The sequence below is a fragment of the Epinephelus fuscoguttatus genome, linkage group LG13 (genome assembly GCF_011397635.1).
Source record: "Epinephelus fuscoguttatus linkage group LG13, E.fuscoguttatus.final_Chr_v1".
NCBI lineage: Eukaryota > Metazoa > Chordata > Actinopteri > Perciformes > Serranidae > Epinephelus > Epinephelus fuscoguttatus.
In genome coordinates, this window is record NC_064764.1 from 33,612,865 (window position 1) to 33,629,412 (window position 16,548).

Consider the following 16,548-nt stretch of genomic DNA (forward strand, 5'->3'; position numbering starts at 1 on the left):
CAACCTCACTTTAAATTTCATACCAGACCAAAAAGGATTTGTACGACCACTTCTCTGTGGGCTCAGGGTCATGAGGAGAATAATCCCTGTGACACAATCATATACTATTTATGTATATACCGTGGCTCCTTCCTTCCTCCACCGTCCTTCCAGTGGGTTTTGTCTCTCAGAAGAAATGCGCTGTATGTTTAAACATGAGGAAAAGTGCCTGTGCTGTCACACAGCAGTGCTCTGCCTCATTTACCTTTTGATAAATTCATCAGGCCTTGAATATGTACAGCGGTAGGTGTTCCTTGAGTGCCTGCTTCACATTCATTAGCCGAGTGAATCTGCAGCTGCATAGTCTCCATCACACACACACACACACACACACACACACACACACACACACTCACACACCCTCACTTCTGCTGTGATGCTGGATGCCAGCTCGGCTCCAGCACGTTCCAGGTGCTTCAGATGGGAAATAATTAGCTGCGAAGTATCTGCTAGCTGAGCTAACTTGAAGCATGAAATTTTAAGTAAATATATGTGTGTGGCGCTTTGCTAAACCGGAAACAGATTCTCACCCATAAAAGATGGATGCCTGGCGCAGCGGTCTCCACCTGCTGTGAGGGGGAACACTGAAAGCATAGCAATAGTCCTCCCACAGACCTGTGGTGAAGAGTGTCATATCATCTGGTAATGAAAGCCTTGCAGCCAAAAGATTCATGTTTCCACTTATAGCAGGAAATATTCCCTCAAAAGATGCCTCGCTCTGGCCTATGACAAGGCCACGGTAGGCTGCGTACCCAGAGTGCTACAGTGGGTGAAGCAGATATGAAATATTCTATAGCTACAAGAAAGCTGCACCATCAGTATATTGGATAATAACACTGCAAAACCAAATCCCTTGATACCAGCGATGAGAGACAGGATCATAATTACCTAGATCATTTACATTAGCACTGAAACTATTAGTCTATAAACAGAAAATGAATCCTCTACTTATCTGATAATCAATTAAACGTCAAAAATTTTTGGTCCCAGTTTCAGGATTTGTCAATTTTTCTTCTCTTTCACTGCAGAAAAATAAATCTCTTTTGGTTGTGGGCTGTTTTTTTGGAGAGAAAAAGCAATTTTAAGAAATGTTTTATTGCCTTTTTGATGTTTCATACATGACAAGGTAGGTAGGTGGACAGGCAAGTATAATAACACCAGCACCAGAGAGCCGAACATCAGTAACAGGGAACCTCACTATTATTACAGACCTTTCACAACATATCATTAAAGTGCTCTACATATCATAGGGTGCTGCATCCTCACACACAGGTTCAGTTATTTTTGTCCAGTTTGTTCAGGAGTGCGATACAGGAAGGCACAAATGATCTGTGAGCCTGGCTGGTTCAGGCGGGGAAAACAAGTACCATTATGGTTTCAGGATTTCAGCATTGACTTGGTGCAGATGTACTGGTTCTCTAGACATCCACTAGTAGAAACAGTAAATGAGACATTGTGGTTTAAAAAGCAGCCAGCCTAATGATACAGCCTGGAAGTACCCTTAACATCAGCTTAGATGTCACAGTCACAGTTCATATATCTTCCAACTTAAGCAAAACCTTTCATCATTGGCTAGCGAAGAACACACAACATGTAAATGCTGCGCCTTGTCAAAGCAAATCAAAATATGTATATGTGTACCTATATGACTGGACCATGTGGGAATTTAATTTGAAAGGACAGACACAGGAAGTGTCCACGCTCAGCAGTCAGACAGGAGTCAGGTTACAAACCAATCACAGCCGACAGATATCTTTCCCTTCTTCTGTAAATATTCAGTCTGGTAAATACGGAAAAGTTGATCATGTTAGTGCAGGGCTACCCAGAGCTTTACATCTGTCCTGCAGACAACAGGCCTACACACTTATAAACAGCTCCTGGAAGAAGATCAGCTCTGCACCCAGGATTTCAGGTAAAAAAAATTCCAGGGCTGGTACCTGCGGTTATTCCACAGGCTAGTTAATAACATGTCGGGCAGGAAATCCAAAGTGTGGGATCATTTTGAGAAGGTGAAGGACGAACCCAAGGTGATATGTAAACTCATCTTCATTGGTCGACTACAAACATGACGTATCATCTGAAACATGGAAGTAGCTACATGCCCATTAGCCCACAGCGTCATTAACAGGCGGCTCGCTCAGTGTGTGACGTGCACTTGGAGATAAAATATAGGCCTATATTAATGAAGGTTCATTAGTACGGTTTTGTATTTCTCTGTAATGTAGCACAGTGTTAACAATGTTACTGATACTATTCTTTCTCACACCTTCAACTCAAACCACCAAAATATATCATGTAATAATTGAACTGATGGTTCTAAATGACGACTATTGGATGACTAGGAAAATTCTTAGTCGGATCCTTAGTCTGATGATGGCTAAACTTCTGTAGAGAAAAAAGTGGATACATCGATATCAGTTATCGGCCAAAGAAGTTGTTATATACTGGCATGTTGGATATCAGCAAAAAAAATCCAATATCCTGCAATTTCTGACAGTTGCACATTGCAAACAATGACGTTCAACTCATGCTGGAAACTTGCAAAAAGAAGAAGGTATGTTGGAGTGGGAGATTCGCTCCAAAGCGTCGCTTCATTTCATGAAGACAGATAAAATTATCATATCAAGTAATAGTGGAAAGACGAGCAATATGCTGAAACATCTTTCTTGGCAACGTGGGCTTAAATTTCATGAATGCCATGTATGTGACATTCTACACACGACTGCCACAGCTTCCCTACCCAGCAGCATGTCTGTTTACTGAGTGTAAATATCCTGTTATAATAAAATTAGCACCGCGGAGGCAGGTTTAGCACATTTTTTCCTCAACTAAGAAAACCTCACAGAAAATGAACGGTGTAAAATATTCTGTAATTTTATCCATTCTAGGTGATAACAGACAGACTGTTGCAACAGTGTGCGGGCCTCCTTTTCCCCACCACACGGAAAATTGATCAGGGATCAATATGGGAATTGATAAAGAATCAAACCTTTAAGCAGAATCAATAATGCCAAAATCTACTTTCATCTCTAGTAATGTGGGCCAAGAAACAGGTCGGTCACACATTTTAAAGACATGTTCGCACTACACAAGATCAGCTCAAAGTTCAGTTCACAGCTCATAATTTCAATTTGGAACCAAGTCCCAAATAATGCACTTGTTTATGTTCATCTATTCTGTTTTCTTTTTTTAGTAAAATAAAATCTTGTGATCCTCAATCACTCAGACATTTCCCGAGTGTGGTCGGATGATTCAACTCAATGTGTCTTTCAAACGCGTTGCCAATGTGGCTGACGTTTGAACTTGTTTTTTTCTGACCAGATGGGAAACATTTGCAAATAAATGTAAGATTATTTTTACTGATTTATTCATAAAAGTCTTTCAAATATCCATATGAACTAGCTTCAGCAGTAACAGTAGCTGTGTGTTGTTTTGGCATACCAGGATCTGTAAAATGAGGGTCGTTAACTGTCACAAGTTAACGACCCTCACAAGAACGGGGCCCGTTCAAGTTCACATGTTGCAAACTAAAGCTTTCAGCTCACTGTTTGCCAAAAATATGAGCATGTTGAATGAATGTGCTCTTTTCGTGCGTTCATGCAACACACTGAGAAAGTGATATTTTCAAGTTGATAGTTAGTGGAAACACCGGCTATGTGCTGAAACATCTTTCTACACAACCTGGGCTTAAACTGCAGCATTGCCATGTGTTTGACACTCTACACACAAGTGCCACTGTCTCCCGGCTGAGCAGCACGTCTTGTTACTGGAGGTAAATGTCCTATGTCATAATAACATTAGCCCCAGGCAGGCAGGCTTAGCACATTTTTCTTTGACTAAGAAAACCTCAATGAAAACCGTAGGAATGATTTCTAATTTCATCCATTTTGGATGATGACAGTGGTACATCTGAGTCACATGCATGCCTTTCTCTGCACTGTGATCACACCCAGAGGTAATAAAACACTTGCACTGATGCTTAAAAACCTGTGACGGCCTGTTTTGTTTTTTCTTTTCCACACAGGAAATTGATCAGGAATCAAAAAGGAAATCAATATAGAATTGGATCGACAATGGCATCACCGACCCTTATTAATGCCTGTCCCTAATTGCCCTCTAAGCTACTGCAAGTAAAGTCCCTGACTGGTCTGTTTTCTGGAAGCACCAAGACAGAAAGCTCCCAGCCAACTCCTCACAAGACAGCGAGGAAGCGGACCACAAAAATGCCTGAACAGCTGAGTTTAACTGGGTTAAGTGAGTGTAATGTATGCATGGGCATCTTAGTAGTAAATATAAAACCACTCCAGCTTAAGTGGTCAACACTGCCAGTGAGGTCTTAAAGAAAACAGTAGGAATGGTGCACAGATATGAATACAAAGCTCAAGAAAGCATTCAACTCTCTGTTTTCTCCCTTTTACTATTACTGCTGTAATTGCTGTGAAGCACCTTGTGGTTTGTAGGTGTCCACACACCATTAGTGATAAAAAAAATAATAATAAATAAAGTTGAATTGTACTGTGTTAATAAAATAAAAGTGTGAGGCGGAAAAAAAAATTAGTTGTGTCAATACACTAGTGCAAAGCTCCTCTGTTGCCAGACAATTACTGTAAAGGTCGCGCCAATACAGTATCAATTAACTCCTGCTGAAAATGGCAGATCGAAGCTGACGTGTCCGCAGACGCACTTGTCATTGTCTCTTTGTAAAAAAAAGCGCAGAGGGACTTGTGACAGGAAGTGGCTGCCACCTGACAAAGGCCACACAAACCAGCCGTGACACATCTCTGCATCCCCTCCTTTTGTTTCTCACTGGTAAATATGAGAGCGGCTCTTTGACCTCCACGAGCATCTCACCATTTCATCTGAGCGCAAAATGTCAGACCTGATCACTGCGCACATTTGAGAACCACCGGGCTGCCATAAATGAGTAATGCAGCTGTCAGTTTGGCTCAGTTCCTCACCTTAACATAAACTGCTTAAACCCCAACACAGGCCCGATGTCACACTCGCCCTCAAGAGGGCAAAGATAAACCCAAAGATCAAATGATGTCATGCCTCTAACGTGTTCATTTACTGCTGGGAATCACTTTTAAACGTTTATCGTTACAAGACAGAGCAGGAGAGGTCTGAAGTGCTGCTAGGTTATTCCATTATAAATGTACAGTTTGGGTTCCTAATATTTAAAGTGAAAAACAAGCTCAATACTGTTGTAAATGGCTAGAGACACAAATAAAAGTGTACGTATTAGCAAGCTGTAACATAAAATAAAATAATAAAATCACAGTTTCTATATTTTTAACTGTTTTCTGTGAAACCACAGTCATTTTCTCATGAGGTAGCACTCAATAAATATTACATAAACCTCAGATTTTTTTGTTTTATTCGAGTAGAAATGCCCCTCTTTTTGTGGGAAATGCATAAATCAATTAAAATAAATAGCATGATTCATGTGTGTCCATAAGTTTCAAGTCCCACTCCATCACACCAATTTATTTCTGCAACAAAAGACTGTACTGTTCCTTTAAGTGACATCACTAAGAGGAAATGACATCATTTAAGAGTCTGAGGAAGACAAATTCAAATGCTGGTGGGTTTATATTTCTTTAAAAAACATTTTGATAAAGTCTTAGTCCTCTTTGTTAAACATAACTTATCCAAAAAATAAAATAAACATAAAATCTTAAAAATATATTTGTATAAAACATTTTTCTTTTCATATATCTGCATGCTATGTGTGCTGTCAACTTTGATCATAGAGTGAATTTCGGCCATATTACTTTGAATCTTTTCACCCCATCACAGGCTTATCTCTGAAGAAAACGCCCCTGACCTCTCAAAATATAATTTATTGCAGGTCAAGCATATTCCTCATGCTGTGAAATAAAATATTCCACATTTAGCTATGATCAAAAATCTGACAGTTTCAGGGTCTGATCTGAGCAGTTTCCATGGACTAACTTCAAGGGTGCAGATTTTGTTTAAACTTTGTGGTGGGCACATATGAAATAGAGGGATGCAGGAGATTTTAAGCATCATACACTTAATTTCCTGCATTCTGGTGAATTTTTATGCACCAATTAGTGCATTTTCTCCTCCAATGTATGGTGAGAATGTCTTAAAAATCAGCAAAATAAAAGTTCTCTGCTACTTTAAGGTTTTTATTGGGGGTTCAAGTTGGAGGGCAAATGCACGTCTTAAATATTGAGGGGGATGTGTGCCCTATGTCTATGATTGACCTTTTTTTTTTTACATTTCACAACGCAACAATATTGTGTGAAATAAACCCTATAATGATGATTTAGCTATTCTTAGCAGCACAGCTAAAAACGTTAACTCAGTGCAAAGGGTGCAGTGAGAAGCATGGGTCATAGAGTCATTAAAATAAAAATGTTTAGCCCATTAGAAGCATGCTAGTATGTGTTCACAGAAAATGTTGAAATCTGAAGGACAGATTATAATTTGGAATTATATATCTTGTATGTAAAGTTGACATTTTGACCTGAAAGTCAAGAGAGAAGTCCAAAATGGAAAGGTTCCTCCTCTGGGAAGCATGAAGATTAAATGTCTAACATATTCTCCATGCTGTGAAATTAAAATTCTACTTTTAGCTATGGTCAAAAATGTTAGAATTCCAAAATCCAACCTGAAAAGTTTCCACTGAATGACCCCAGAAAGCTCCAATATTTACTAAATTTTACAACACAAAAATATTGTCTGAAATGAGCACTATAATGATGATTTACATATTCTAAATCTAATCTCTGTCCAAAGGGTGCAGCGAGAAGAATCGGTCATAGGGTCATAGAAATAAAAATATTTATGCAAGAACATGCTCAAGAAAAAATGTTGAAATCTGAACATGAGATTATAATTTTAAATCATATATCTTGTGTCCTAAGTTAACATTTTGGCCTGAAAGTCAAACTAGAAGACTCATAGAGAGGCCAAAAATGGCTCATCCTCTGGGGAGCACCAATGACCTTAAATTTAAATTTTTACTATCGGCCCTTTATTTTCAGTCATTTGCATAAATATTCACAGTAAACTTCCTTTGACCAGCAGCCCATGAACAAAGAGTCAAGCTGGTCAGGATGTGTCTTTGCTCAGCCACGATGACTCAAGTTATCTCCCTCATTTCTTTAATAAAACAATAAATACTATTTTGAGTGGCAAAGCTTTCTCATAGGTGAAGAAATATCCCAGGTGCACATGGGAAACCAGAGCAAGAACATCAATCAGGAAGAGGCAGGAGAAAAACATAGTGACAGACTGAGCTCTTATATCACCGTTATATGTCTCATGTCTCGTCTTATGCTGGTGGTTTGTATTCTAATTACCATGTCTTCTTTTTACATTCAATATTTTCCTTTATGTGCTGCGTCTGCACAGATATATGCCATATAATAATAAATTGAAACATGTTTACTATACTGCACGTGTTGCTGTGATTCCACTTAAAGAAGGTTTTATGAGCATCTTATATTTACTGTACAATCAACAATAAAAGCTGCCACTTTCCTAGATCCACCTGGCTACTGTAAAACCGATGCAGCCTCACAAAACACTCCCACCCCGGTGCTATATCACAGAGGGCAGACTAAGCACATTAACTCTGTGTCAGAGAACCCACTTAACACACTTTTTTTTTTTTTTTTTGGATTAGCCGTGACTTATGTCTGCAGTGTTTGTCTTTAGTTTGGGTATGAGGTGTTAGCTCTGCTCATTGTTCCCACTGCAAGAGATTCCTGCAACATGGGGTAAAGATAAATGAAGATAATGGTTTGCATAGAGACAAAAGGGTGATGGTATTCTAATGAGCTGATTGTTTTCTTGGTTACTTGATTAATCATTCAGAGCAAGGCTATGGAGTCAACACTGGGGGGGGGGCAAAATCTGCCAGGGGGTCCACATGCACTGCAGCACACTGTAATACCAGAATGGGTCGTTATAAAAGGCTAAATGTTATTTGTTACGGTTATTTATTGTATGATTACATGTGCTAATGATCATTAGGCGCATGGTTGGCAGCAACACATTTTATCCATATATTTGTCAATATATTTTGCCTCAAAATACATTTATCCAACCAACAGTGAAAACCCTGGTAATTTTCAGAAGCAGAAGCCTTCACACTGAAGAAGCTGAAAACAGTCAATTCTACCTCATTTTCTGCTTTAAAAAAATGACTTCAATGATTGATGCTTCTAATTACCTCATATTTTATTCCACACACATTACTGGAACCACTCAAGCAATTAAATCCAAGGCTTAAAACTGTACAGCTTCAGATTTAAACCCCTCATGGGGGCCAGGAGCAGTCAGTCTTTATAGTGGCAGCAGCTCCAGCAGGCTGTGTGTTGTTTTCACGTAGGAGTCGACCAGTAACAGCAGCTGTCTGTGCAGTACAGCTGTGGCCAGTCAGCAGTTTCTCTCCTCCGACACACACACACACACACACACACACACACACACAACCAGCAAAACGCGTCTAAACACTGAAAGCTCTGTGTGGCAAATAACCCGAGGTGCACCGAGTCACCCTGGGGGGCTGCACAGCGAGCACACTCCCCTCCACAATCGGACCTGTTTGCTTGACCTTCATCAGCACCACCAAGAGTCCACCCTTGCTTCATGGAAACGCACGCGAGGATCAACAACTTGTTATCTGCACGACACAAAGGGTGTCAAACTACTCTTCAAAGTGGGCTCCAAATAACAGCGCCTCTCTAACAGTGACGATGCTCCCTGCCTCTGCAACAGCAGGAGGACAAAGGTACCCACCGAGCGTCAAAACTTCAGCCTCTATGTGATCTCCACACATCAGCTCGCGGAGCGGAGACGCGCGCACAGGTGAGCGTATAGGTGGAATACTCACAGTGAGTGGCGGCGGCTGCTCCGCTAAAGACGCTCAGAGTGTAAACCATATGCAGCAGAAAAAACATCTTCCCAGCCGTGGTGTGGTTAGTATCCGTGTGTCCGCAGAGAGAGGGGAGAAACAAGAGGAGAGGTTTCCTCCTCGCTCCTCCAGCACGGAGCGGTAGAAGGAGTCTGATGTGGAAGAGCGAACTGCTCCGACGACGACACTCCCTCACTGTGAGGCACAGCCCGCCTCTCACTGTCTCCCCCTGTCTCTCCCTCCCTCTCTTTGTCTCACCCTCTCTCTCTGTTTCAGTCTATATTGGCAGAAAAAGAGCACTGTGATGCCCGAGCAAAATGCACCACAGAGGAAAGCAGTGTGCAGCAGCAGCAGCAGCAGCAACTATTATATATATGTATGCCTCTATGAATGCATCTATAACTTCATTGTGAAATACCAAGTATATGCTTGGAGTAGCATGAGTGCTCTGGCAGGTTGGTAATTAATTAATTCTCACCGCCTCTATTGGCTCCTTTTGAAAGTGTGGTAGTAAGCCAATCATTGTGAAGCATCTGTTTGGAGTGAGGCTTTTCATCCTGTCATGTTTTGTGCACAGAGCAGAGGATCTAGCAGTCTCTCTGTCACAGATTTGTTTTATTGGCATGAGTATAATTAAGTGCAGGGCTGACAAACAGTGTGGCGCAAGGTTTATAATGTGTGCATAAACAAGAGGAGGAGTCTGCAGCAAGAGCAGGTTTTATGAAGGGACCGGGAAGGGGGTGTATTCACCAAGGGACCCCATTAAGGAGCCCATAATATAACAGCCTTGTTTCCTTTTTTTAAACCGTGAAATTATTTATGCTGGTTTTAAAAAACTGATTTAGAAACTTAACACTATGCCTGTAGGGCAGAAAATATACAAAGTTAGACAGATTTAAAGGTTCAGTCTTTAGGATTTAGTGACATCTAGTGGCAGAAATGTATTAAATATATGTTTTCATTAGTTTATAATCACCTGAAAATATGAATAATTGTGTTTTCCTTACCTTAGAATAAGCCCTTTATATCTACATATGGACCGGATCATTCAGTACGATTACAAGCAGCTTGAGAAAATCGAATTATTGGCTTAGTCGGACTGAAATTGGACTATCCGTAGCTCAACTAACACACCTAGATAATTCGATTGAAAATCTAACTATTGCTGCATGTATCCACTTTGTCCAACTGGAGTTGGACTCTGTGTTCTGCGCATGCACCACTTTTTCTTTCGCGGGCTTTCACCCGAAAGAAGAAGGAGCATCATCTGGATCAAATGGCGGCATTTGTAATATAATTAACACGTAAAGCATGTACGAAACAAACAGATCCACAGCAACATCCATCACCGCCATCTTCATTCATCGTTAGCTTCCTCTTTGGGTCAACCTGAACTAGTTCAATACGCACTATATTAGAAAGGAGTGCCGCCTATTGAGGTGAACTCAGATGTACTTGGTCACAAATTTGATTTTCTCTTCTGCATGTATACTCAGACAAGACGAGAAGACCGACTTGACTAAATAGCCAAGCTATGAGCTTAGCTCGACTACTGCGTGCATGTAAACCTACTGATTGAGTCTACCATGTTGTTTCTACAGTACCCAGAACGGACAAAGCAAACACTGGCTCTAGACTGGGCCACTCACGTTTTCCCGTTTTGGCCACCGTGTGAAAAAAAATTATGTTAAATGTTAAATTTAGTTTGAGACAAGTGAGTGCAGGAATTTCCTAAAAAAACAACATATAGACTCGTACAAAAGCAATCCTTTGGAGCTGGAAAATGAAGCCAACGCTGAAGTGCCAAAAAAATGCAGCTCCTCTAATGGCCACATGAGGCTGGCTCCAGAAGTGAGTCAATCCTCAAAGACCTCCATGTTAAATACTCCAGCTTCATAGCAGAAATAAACATGTTTACATCCTGGTACAAAAAACTATTCTGGTCTCTATATCCAGCGATTTAGTGGAGGGTATGTGCAGGTATATAGAATATACCCACCTGTTTTTCTTGCTGTTGAAAGTATACCCACCGATTAACCAAAAAGCCACTGGAATATATAGAAGGGTATACACACTTTCTCCTGAGTAACCTACCCATCTATCCAGTACACCTGCCTCATCAACTACCACTTCCCCACTTCATTAGCTAATCTCCCCGTTCATGACGATTGTAAGGGGGTAGAATTTTTACAGTATTCACCCATTTACATTTAAATAAGGCTTAAAGCGATACAGGTGAATGCTGTTCCTTGACAAGTCGCTGCCACGGCAACAATGTTGGTAAGGTAATGTAACCATGGTGTAACCCTATATTCAGAGAGTATTGGCATCGTCGTAGCTGTTGCTATTTCAGTGTGTTTTCAGTACATGAAAGTAAATTGTAACATTTTGGTAATCTAAAAAGGTTTTGTTCTGCGTTTGGTTGTTTGGTTTTACCAGTAAAAACATTTTGTCTTCTTGGTTTTACGACTGTTTTCTGCTAGCGGCAATTAGCATTAGCATTATCACAGTTAACAATAGTTATAAATGCACTGTGCTAACCAAGCTAGTAGCTACTGTTAAAGTTAGCTCCACTCTCTCCTTCCAAATATGGTCATTTCTGGCTCCAAAAATCCAAGATGGCTAACTACAGGCTTTACAAGTCCACAAACCAAGGGGTGGCGTCACTATTGTATTTTCTCATTTTCTTCTTACAATGTATTTTGCTATGTTTGCTATGTATGTTCCTGGGTACAGCATGCAGGTCTAGACTTTATGAAAAGGAAACTTCAAGACTGTATAGGAAGCACGTATCGAAGAGGAAGTGATGAAAACACAAAGCCAAAGAAAGCAAATATAGCAAACAAGAGTGAATTTGGGGTTGACTTCACTTTCACTTTTGCTAGCGATGGTGCTTGACTGAATAATTCCTGCATATTATGCCTCCACATAAGTGGAAGAATACATTTGACAAGCAGTATTTTTCAGGTACAGCTGGCTCCAATATAGGACAGTATTTCATTTCAACAGACCAAAGCGCTGTGCAGACTGTTACTGCCATCTATAGAGCCTATAGTGTGTGGCTGCAACACAAAAGAGACGACAAATACAGTAGTTTGCACATTACTACATGATATACGCCATTCAATTACCCTACTGTATGTAATGGTACTAATATACTTGAATATAAGAAAAACGAAATTGTGCAGCAAATCATTTTAAACTAGAATAAAAACAGATATAGTTTACCAGTTAAGTGTGATGGTAATAGTGAGAGCCATAGAGAAAACAGACATAATAAACATCTAAAGATGAAGCAGATTTCAAAGGAGCTCATTACAGCTTAATGTGTTGTTCTGCTGCTTTTCCCTCCGGCTGTTTCACTCCTTGTATAGCATGGTCAGTTTTCCCCCCAAGTAAAAACTGGATTCTTTTTTGGTCTGAGAGAGTCTCAGACTCTCTGTATTGAGTTTTATTCTGCTAAAGAACTTATGTGCTCATGCAGGCAGCAGTAACAGGAAGTGTTGCTCTGTCTCTCCATCTTGTTGTTGGCAGAACTCACTTGGTCTGTTTTCTCTGAGTTGCCAGCTTTTTCTGTCACAACCGGTCCTAATGGCCAATTTGTGGTCAATTGTGTGGACCTTCACTCTTTTTTTTGATTAATTATTTCTGGGTTTCTGATCGCTCCTGCTGCTCAGATAATCCTCCTCTCTGAATTGTCTGTTCAGCGCTGAAGAACATTAAAGTTCGCGGTAAGTTTTTGTTGTAGATGTCCAGCGGCTGGTGCACTCTTCGTTTTCCGCAAGCCATCTGCTGTAAGGAGGGCTGAGCCTCATGAGCAGCTGGTTGAGGGAACTTCTCTCCATCTTCTCTGGCAACACAGAGTGTTGTGATGGTACAATGTCCACTGCTGTGTTTTGTGGCCTCACTCTCGACCACCATACAGCAGAATGTTGGTTTGATTATGGATTTGACTATTTATAGCTAGTTTTAGTTAGTTCAAAGTTTTTTTCTGACTTTGAGATGGTAAATACAACATAATAGATGCATGACCATAATAAAATACAGTATTGCCAAGTTTAAAATGTCAGATGTATGAGTGTAAGAGAAAGACGACAAATATTTTTACAAGACTATACCTGATATATTTTTCGACACCTTGTACACTATACTACACTATACAACTATGTCAAAGGATCCCAGTGAGCACCAACCGGAATTTAAACACTTAATTCTAGTTGATAACTAGTTAATATTCGGTCTGAGCGCCTAAGACCTCTTTTCAACCAGCTAAAATGTGGTTGCAACATCAACATGTCAAAATGACCAATTTATTTTGATAGTTTGTTCAGTTGTACATCAAAAGAGAGACGATACTGATTAGTGTGTGAGGTATGTCTCCAAAGTCATGATGCACTGGTGGGTGAAATGTGGTCTACACAAAGACATGATTTCAACACATATAATGTTCAATATAAAATGTCCTAAATATGGAACTATATAGTCTGTGTGCTGCCAGCAAGAAGCTTTTGGAACATTTTCAGTTTCAGATCTGTACATTCTACATTATTCATGTAAGAGTACTTTGCCGTTACAGCTCCTACTAATTCAAATCAAATGTACAGACATCTTGCGGCCCAGCGGGACCTGCAGACTGAGGTGAAGAAGCTGACAAAATAAACGCAAGTCTTCACGCTGCCTACATACTTTTTGAGTACCTGCGCTACTGTTTTTCAATAAAGCAAACCAGAAATTAGCACCGATAGTTTTATTTTTTGCTGCTCATGATGTGGCCTTGGCTGCTGTTATGCCAAGCTAGCTTGATGTTAGCATGCTAGATTGTAGCATGCCGTGGTGTGGATCAACAGTAAAAATAAACATGCTGTCTGACTCTTTTCACCGCACGTGTGTGAACAGTTACATTTAGACCCTATTTCACCTGGATTTGCAAATTGGATTTTACATTGAGTAATGTGGTTGTTATTACTTAGCAAGGCTTCAAAATGGTGAAAGGGTATTATTTGCACACTGTAGAGGATGAAAAATCTCATCCTCTGGTGAAATGTGGTCTAAATGTGAACGTTCAATCAAAGTCTTCAAATAGTGAGTGAAAAAACGTTCTCTTTTGAACCATTTCTGAACATCTTTTCATTCATTCATTCATTCATTCATCTTCTAACCGCTTCATCCTCTTGAGGGTCGCGGGGGGGCTGGAGCCTATCCCAGCTGACATCGGGCGAGAGGCAGGGTACACCCTGGACAGGTCACCAGACTATCACAGGGCTGACACATAGAGACAAACAACCATTCACGCTCACATTCACACCTGCGGACAATTTAGAGTTATCAATTAACCTAGTCCCCAATCTGCATGTCTTTGGACTGTGGGAGGAAGCCAGAGTGCCCGGAGAGAACCCACGCTGACACGGGGAGAACATGCAAACTCACAGAAGGGCTCCCACGCCCGGGATCGAACCGGCAACCCTCTTGCTGTGAGGCGAGAGTGCTAACCACCACACCACTGTGCCGCCCCGAACATCTTTTCACCGGTGACCATATTTATTTTTTAAACGTCTTTTCAATAGAAAAATGTTCACTGGGATAAGTTTAGTGTTTTTCAATCTGCACCTTATGTACCCATGTTTTAGTGTCTAAATGACTAATGAGAACAACAGGTGTTGAAATTGGTCAAGTACTGAGCAATAGCACTGCAGATGGCAGCGGCAAAACAGGCAGCAATGTACATACTCGAGGCATGTTCGTACCGTCAATTTACACCAACTTTGGGTTCTTATTCTTGCAACTGACAGGCTCAGATAGTTATTTTAAGTGTTTAACAACACATGGAAAGCATACCTACAGAGACATACCTTTTTGTCTGACAGTAAGATCCTTTTTGTTTAACCAAAAACAGTCCCAAAGTTGTTATCGCCGAATCAGCCAGACTCCACATATAAACAGCAATTTTATTACCATAATAAGACACTTCTATCAAAGTCAATAGAAACAAAGTAAAACAAAAACCATCCTGACTTGTCTCTCCATTGTTCCAAAAACCACAAACACTAGTTTTGTTAAAATAAACCCCTAATTTGCCCAGTCAGATATAAGAACATGCTGGCTCTCTACAAGCTAAAATTACTATTTAGTTCAATGAAGTCTGGTAGGATTGATGATGGTGATTTTAGGTCTGTTTCTGGTTAAACAAAAAATCTATCTCTGTGGAGATCCTTGCCATAAATTGTCAGACACTTAGAATAATAATCTGGGCCTGTCACGGCAAAAACAAGCACTTTTAATGAACGTAAATGGATAGTGCACAAATGCCCCGAGTGGTTAGATTGCAGCCTGTTACGTCGCTGCTCTCTTCAGTGCTCTAGCTCATTACTGGACCAATTTCAAAAACTGTTGTTCACATTAGTCATTTAGACACAAAAACATGGGAAAATAGGGTGCGGGTTGGAAAACACAGAACTTAGCCTTTAATATAGTCCATTATAATAAATGAAAAACACGTCCTTGAAAATAAAGTATGGACCAAATATACATGATGTGATTTGATGAAATATAGTTAACAAGTGTTTCTCTGTAAGAAGAGCCATACAAAGAGATAAAAACAACAACAACCGATTTTGAAGAAGCTCATGTGTTGTTCTGCTGGTTTTCCCTCAGGCTCTGACACATATCGCTGCTTCCCTGGCAGTGTCAGTTTATTCCCCAAGTAAATGTTGAATTTTGTTTTGGTCCGAGACTGTGTTGGGTTTGGGGCATTTCCTTGTACACAACTACATCATGATACAACATAGTGTCCAATAACGAAAGACAAGCAAATCACTGGAAGCATATATAGCAGTTTAAAATATTAATATAATGGTAATGGTGAAAAGTGAAGACATCAAGTGGAAATCAGAAAGAGCAGCCTCCCCTCTGTGGATCTTTGCACCACCACAATTGCAGAGAACTCTCTCTCCGAACACATTGGAAATAAATGTTCTCACTCTCCATCCACTAATGAATTGAATGAAAAACTACATGACTGTTCCAGTGTCCCATTGAAATAACACTTAATTTTAAGGGTCCAATTACCTGTGATTTCTGATATAAAAATGTAAATTTATAGCGAGGCTCCTATAAAAGACAAAGTAATTTGAAGCAAAAATGGGAGAACTGAGACAAAGTCCAATTGGTGTACCTCCAGGAATTTATTTCCAATTTAACTCCAGTGTAACTTATTCAGCTTGACATGGAAAATTCTGACATTTTTCTACTGGCAAGCATACATACAGACTCTTTTAGAGCCAACGTCATAATTAAGTCACATAGGAGTCTTAAAATGTCATCTTGTTGTGTTATTAGGAGCCAGAATAGAAGGAGTCATGGCTCAAAACTTAAAGTTTGTCGCAAACCAGCCGCCACTGCCCGTCAACAAAAACAAAGACAACTATGGTTAAATGTGATAAGACCAAAGGACTGGACGGAGGCCATCATCAAAAATGCTCACATGTGCAGTGCACACTTCATATCAGGTTAGGGAAAAGTATTTCCTGTTGTAGGGATGAATAACGTTATGTGTATTAAAGGTTATCATGTCCACCTCATCAGAAACTGGGGAGGGATTAAGAGGAATACTGGATTTC

General features: G+C 40.2%; 1 protein-coding gene across 1 annotated transcript in view; it reads right to left on the reverse strand.

Moving 5' to 3' along the window:
• cntnap5a (contactin associated protein family member 5a) overlaps positions 1–9,150 on the reverse strand; it is a 185,780-nt gene extending 176,630 nt beyond the window's left edge. Inside the window, exon 1 of the mRNA XM_049595075.1 lies at positions 8,912–9,150. Within this exon, the coding sequence (XP_049451032.1) occupies positions 8,912–8,978 (67 nt within the window). The 5' untranslated portion in view covers positions 8,979–9,150. The remainder of the gene's footprint in view (positions 1–8,911) is intronic.
• Between the last annotated feature and the right edge of the window lie 7,398 nt (positions 9,151–16,548).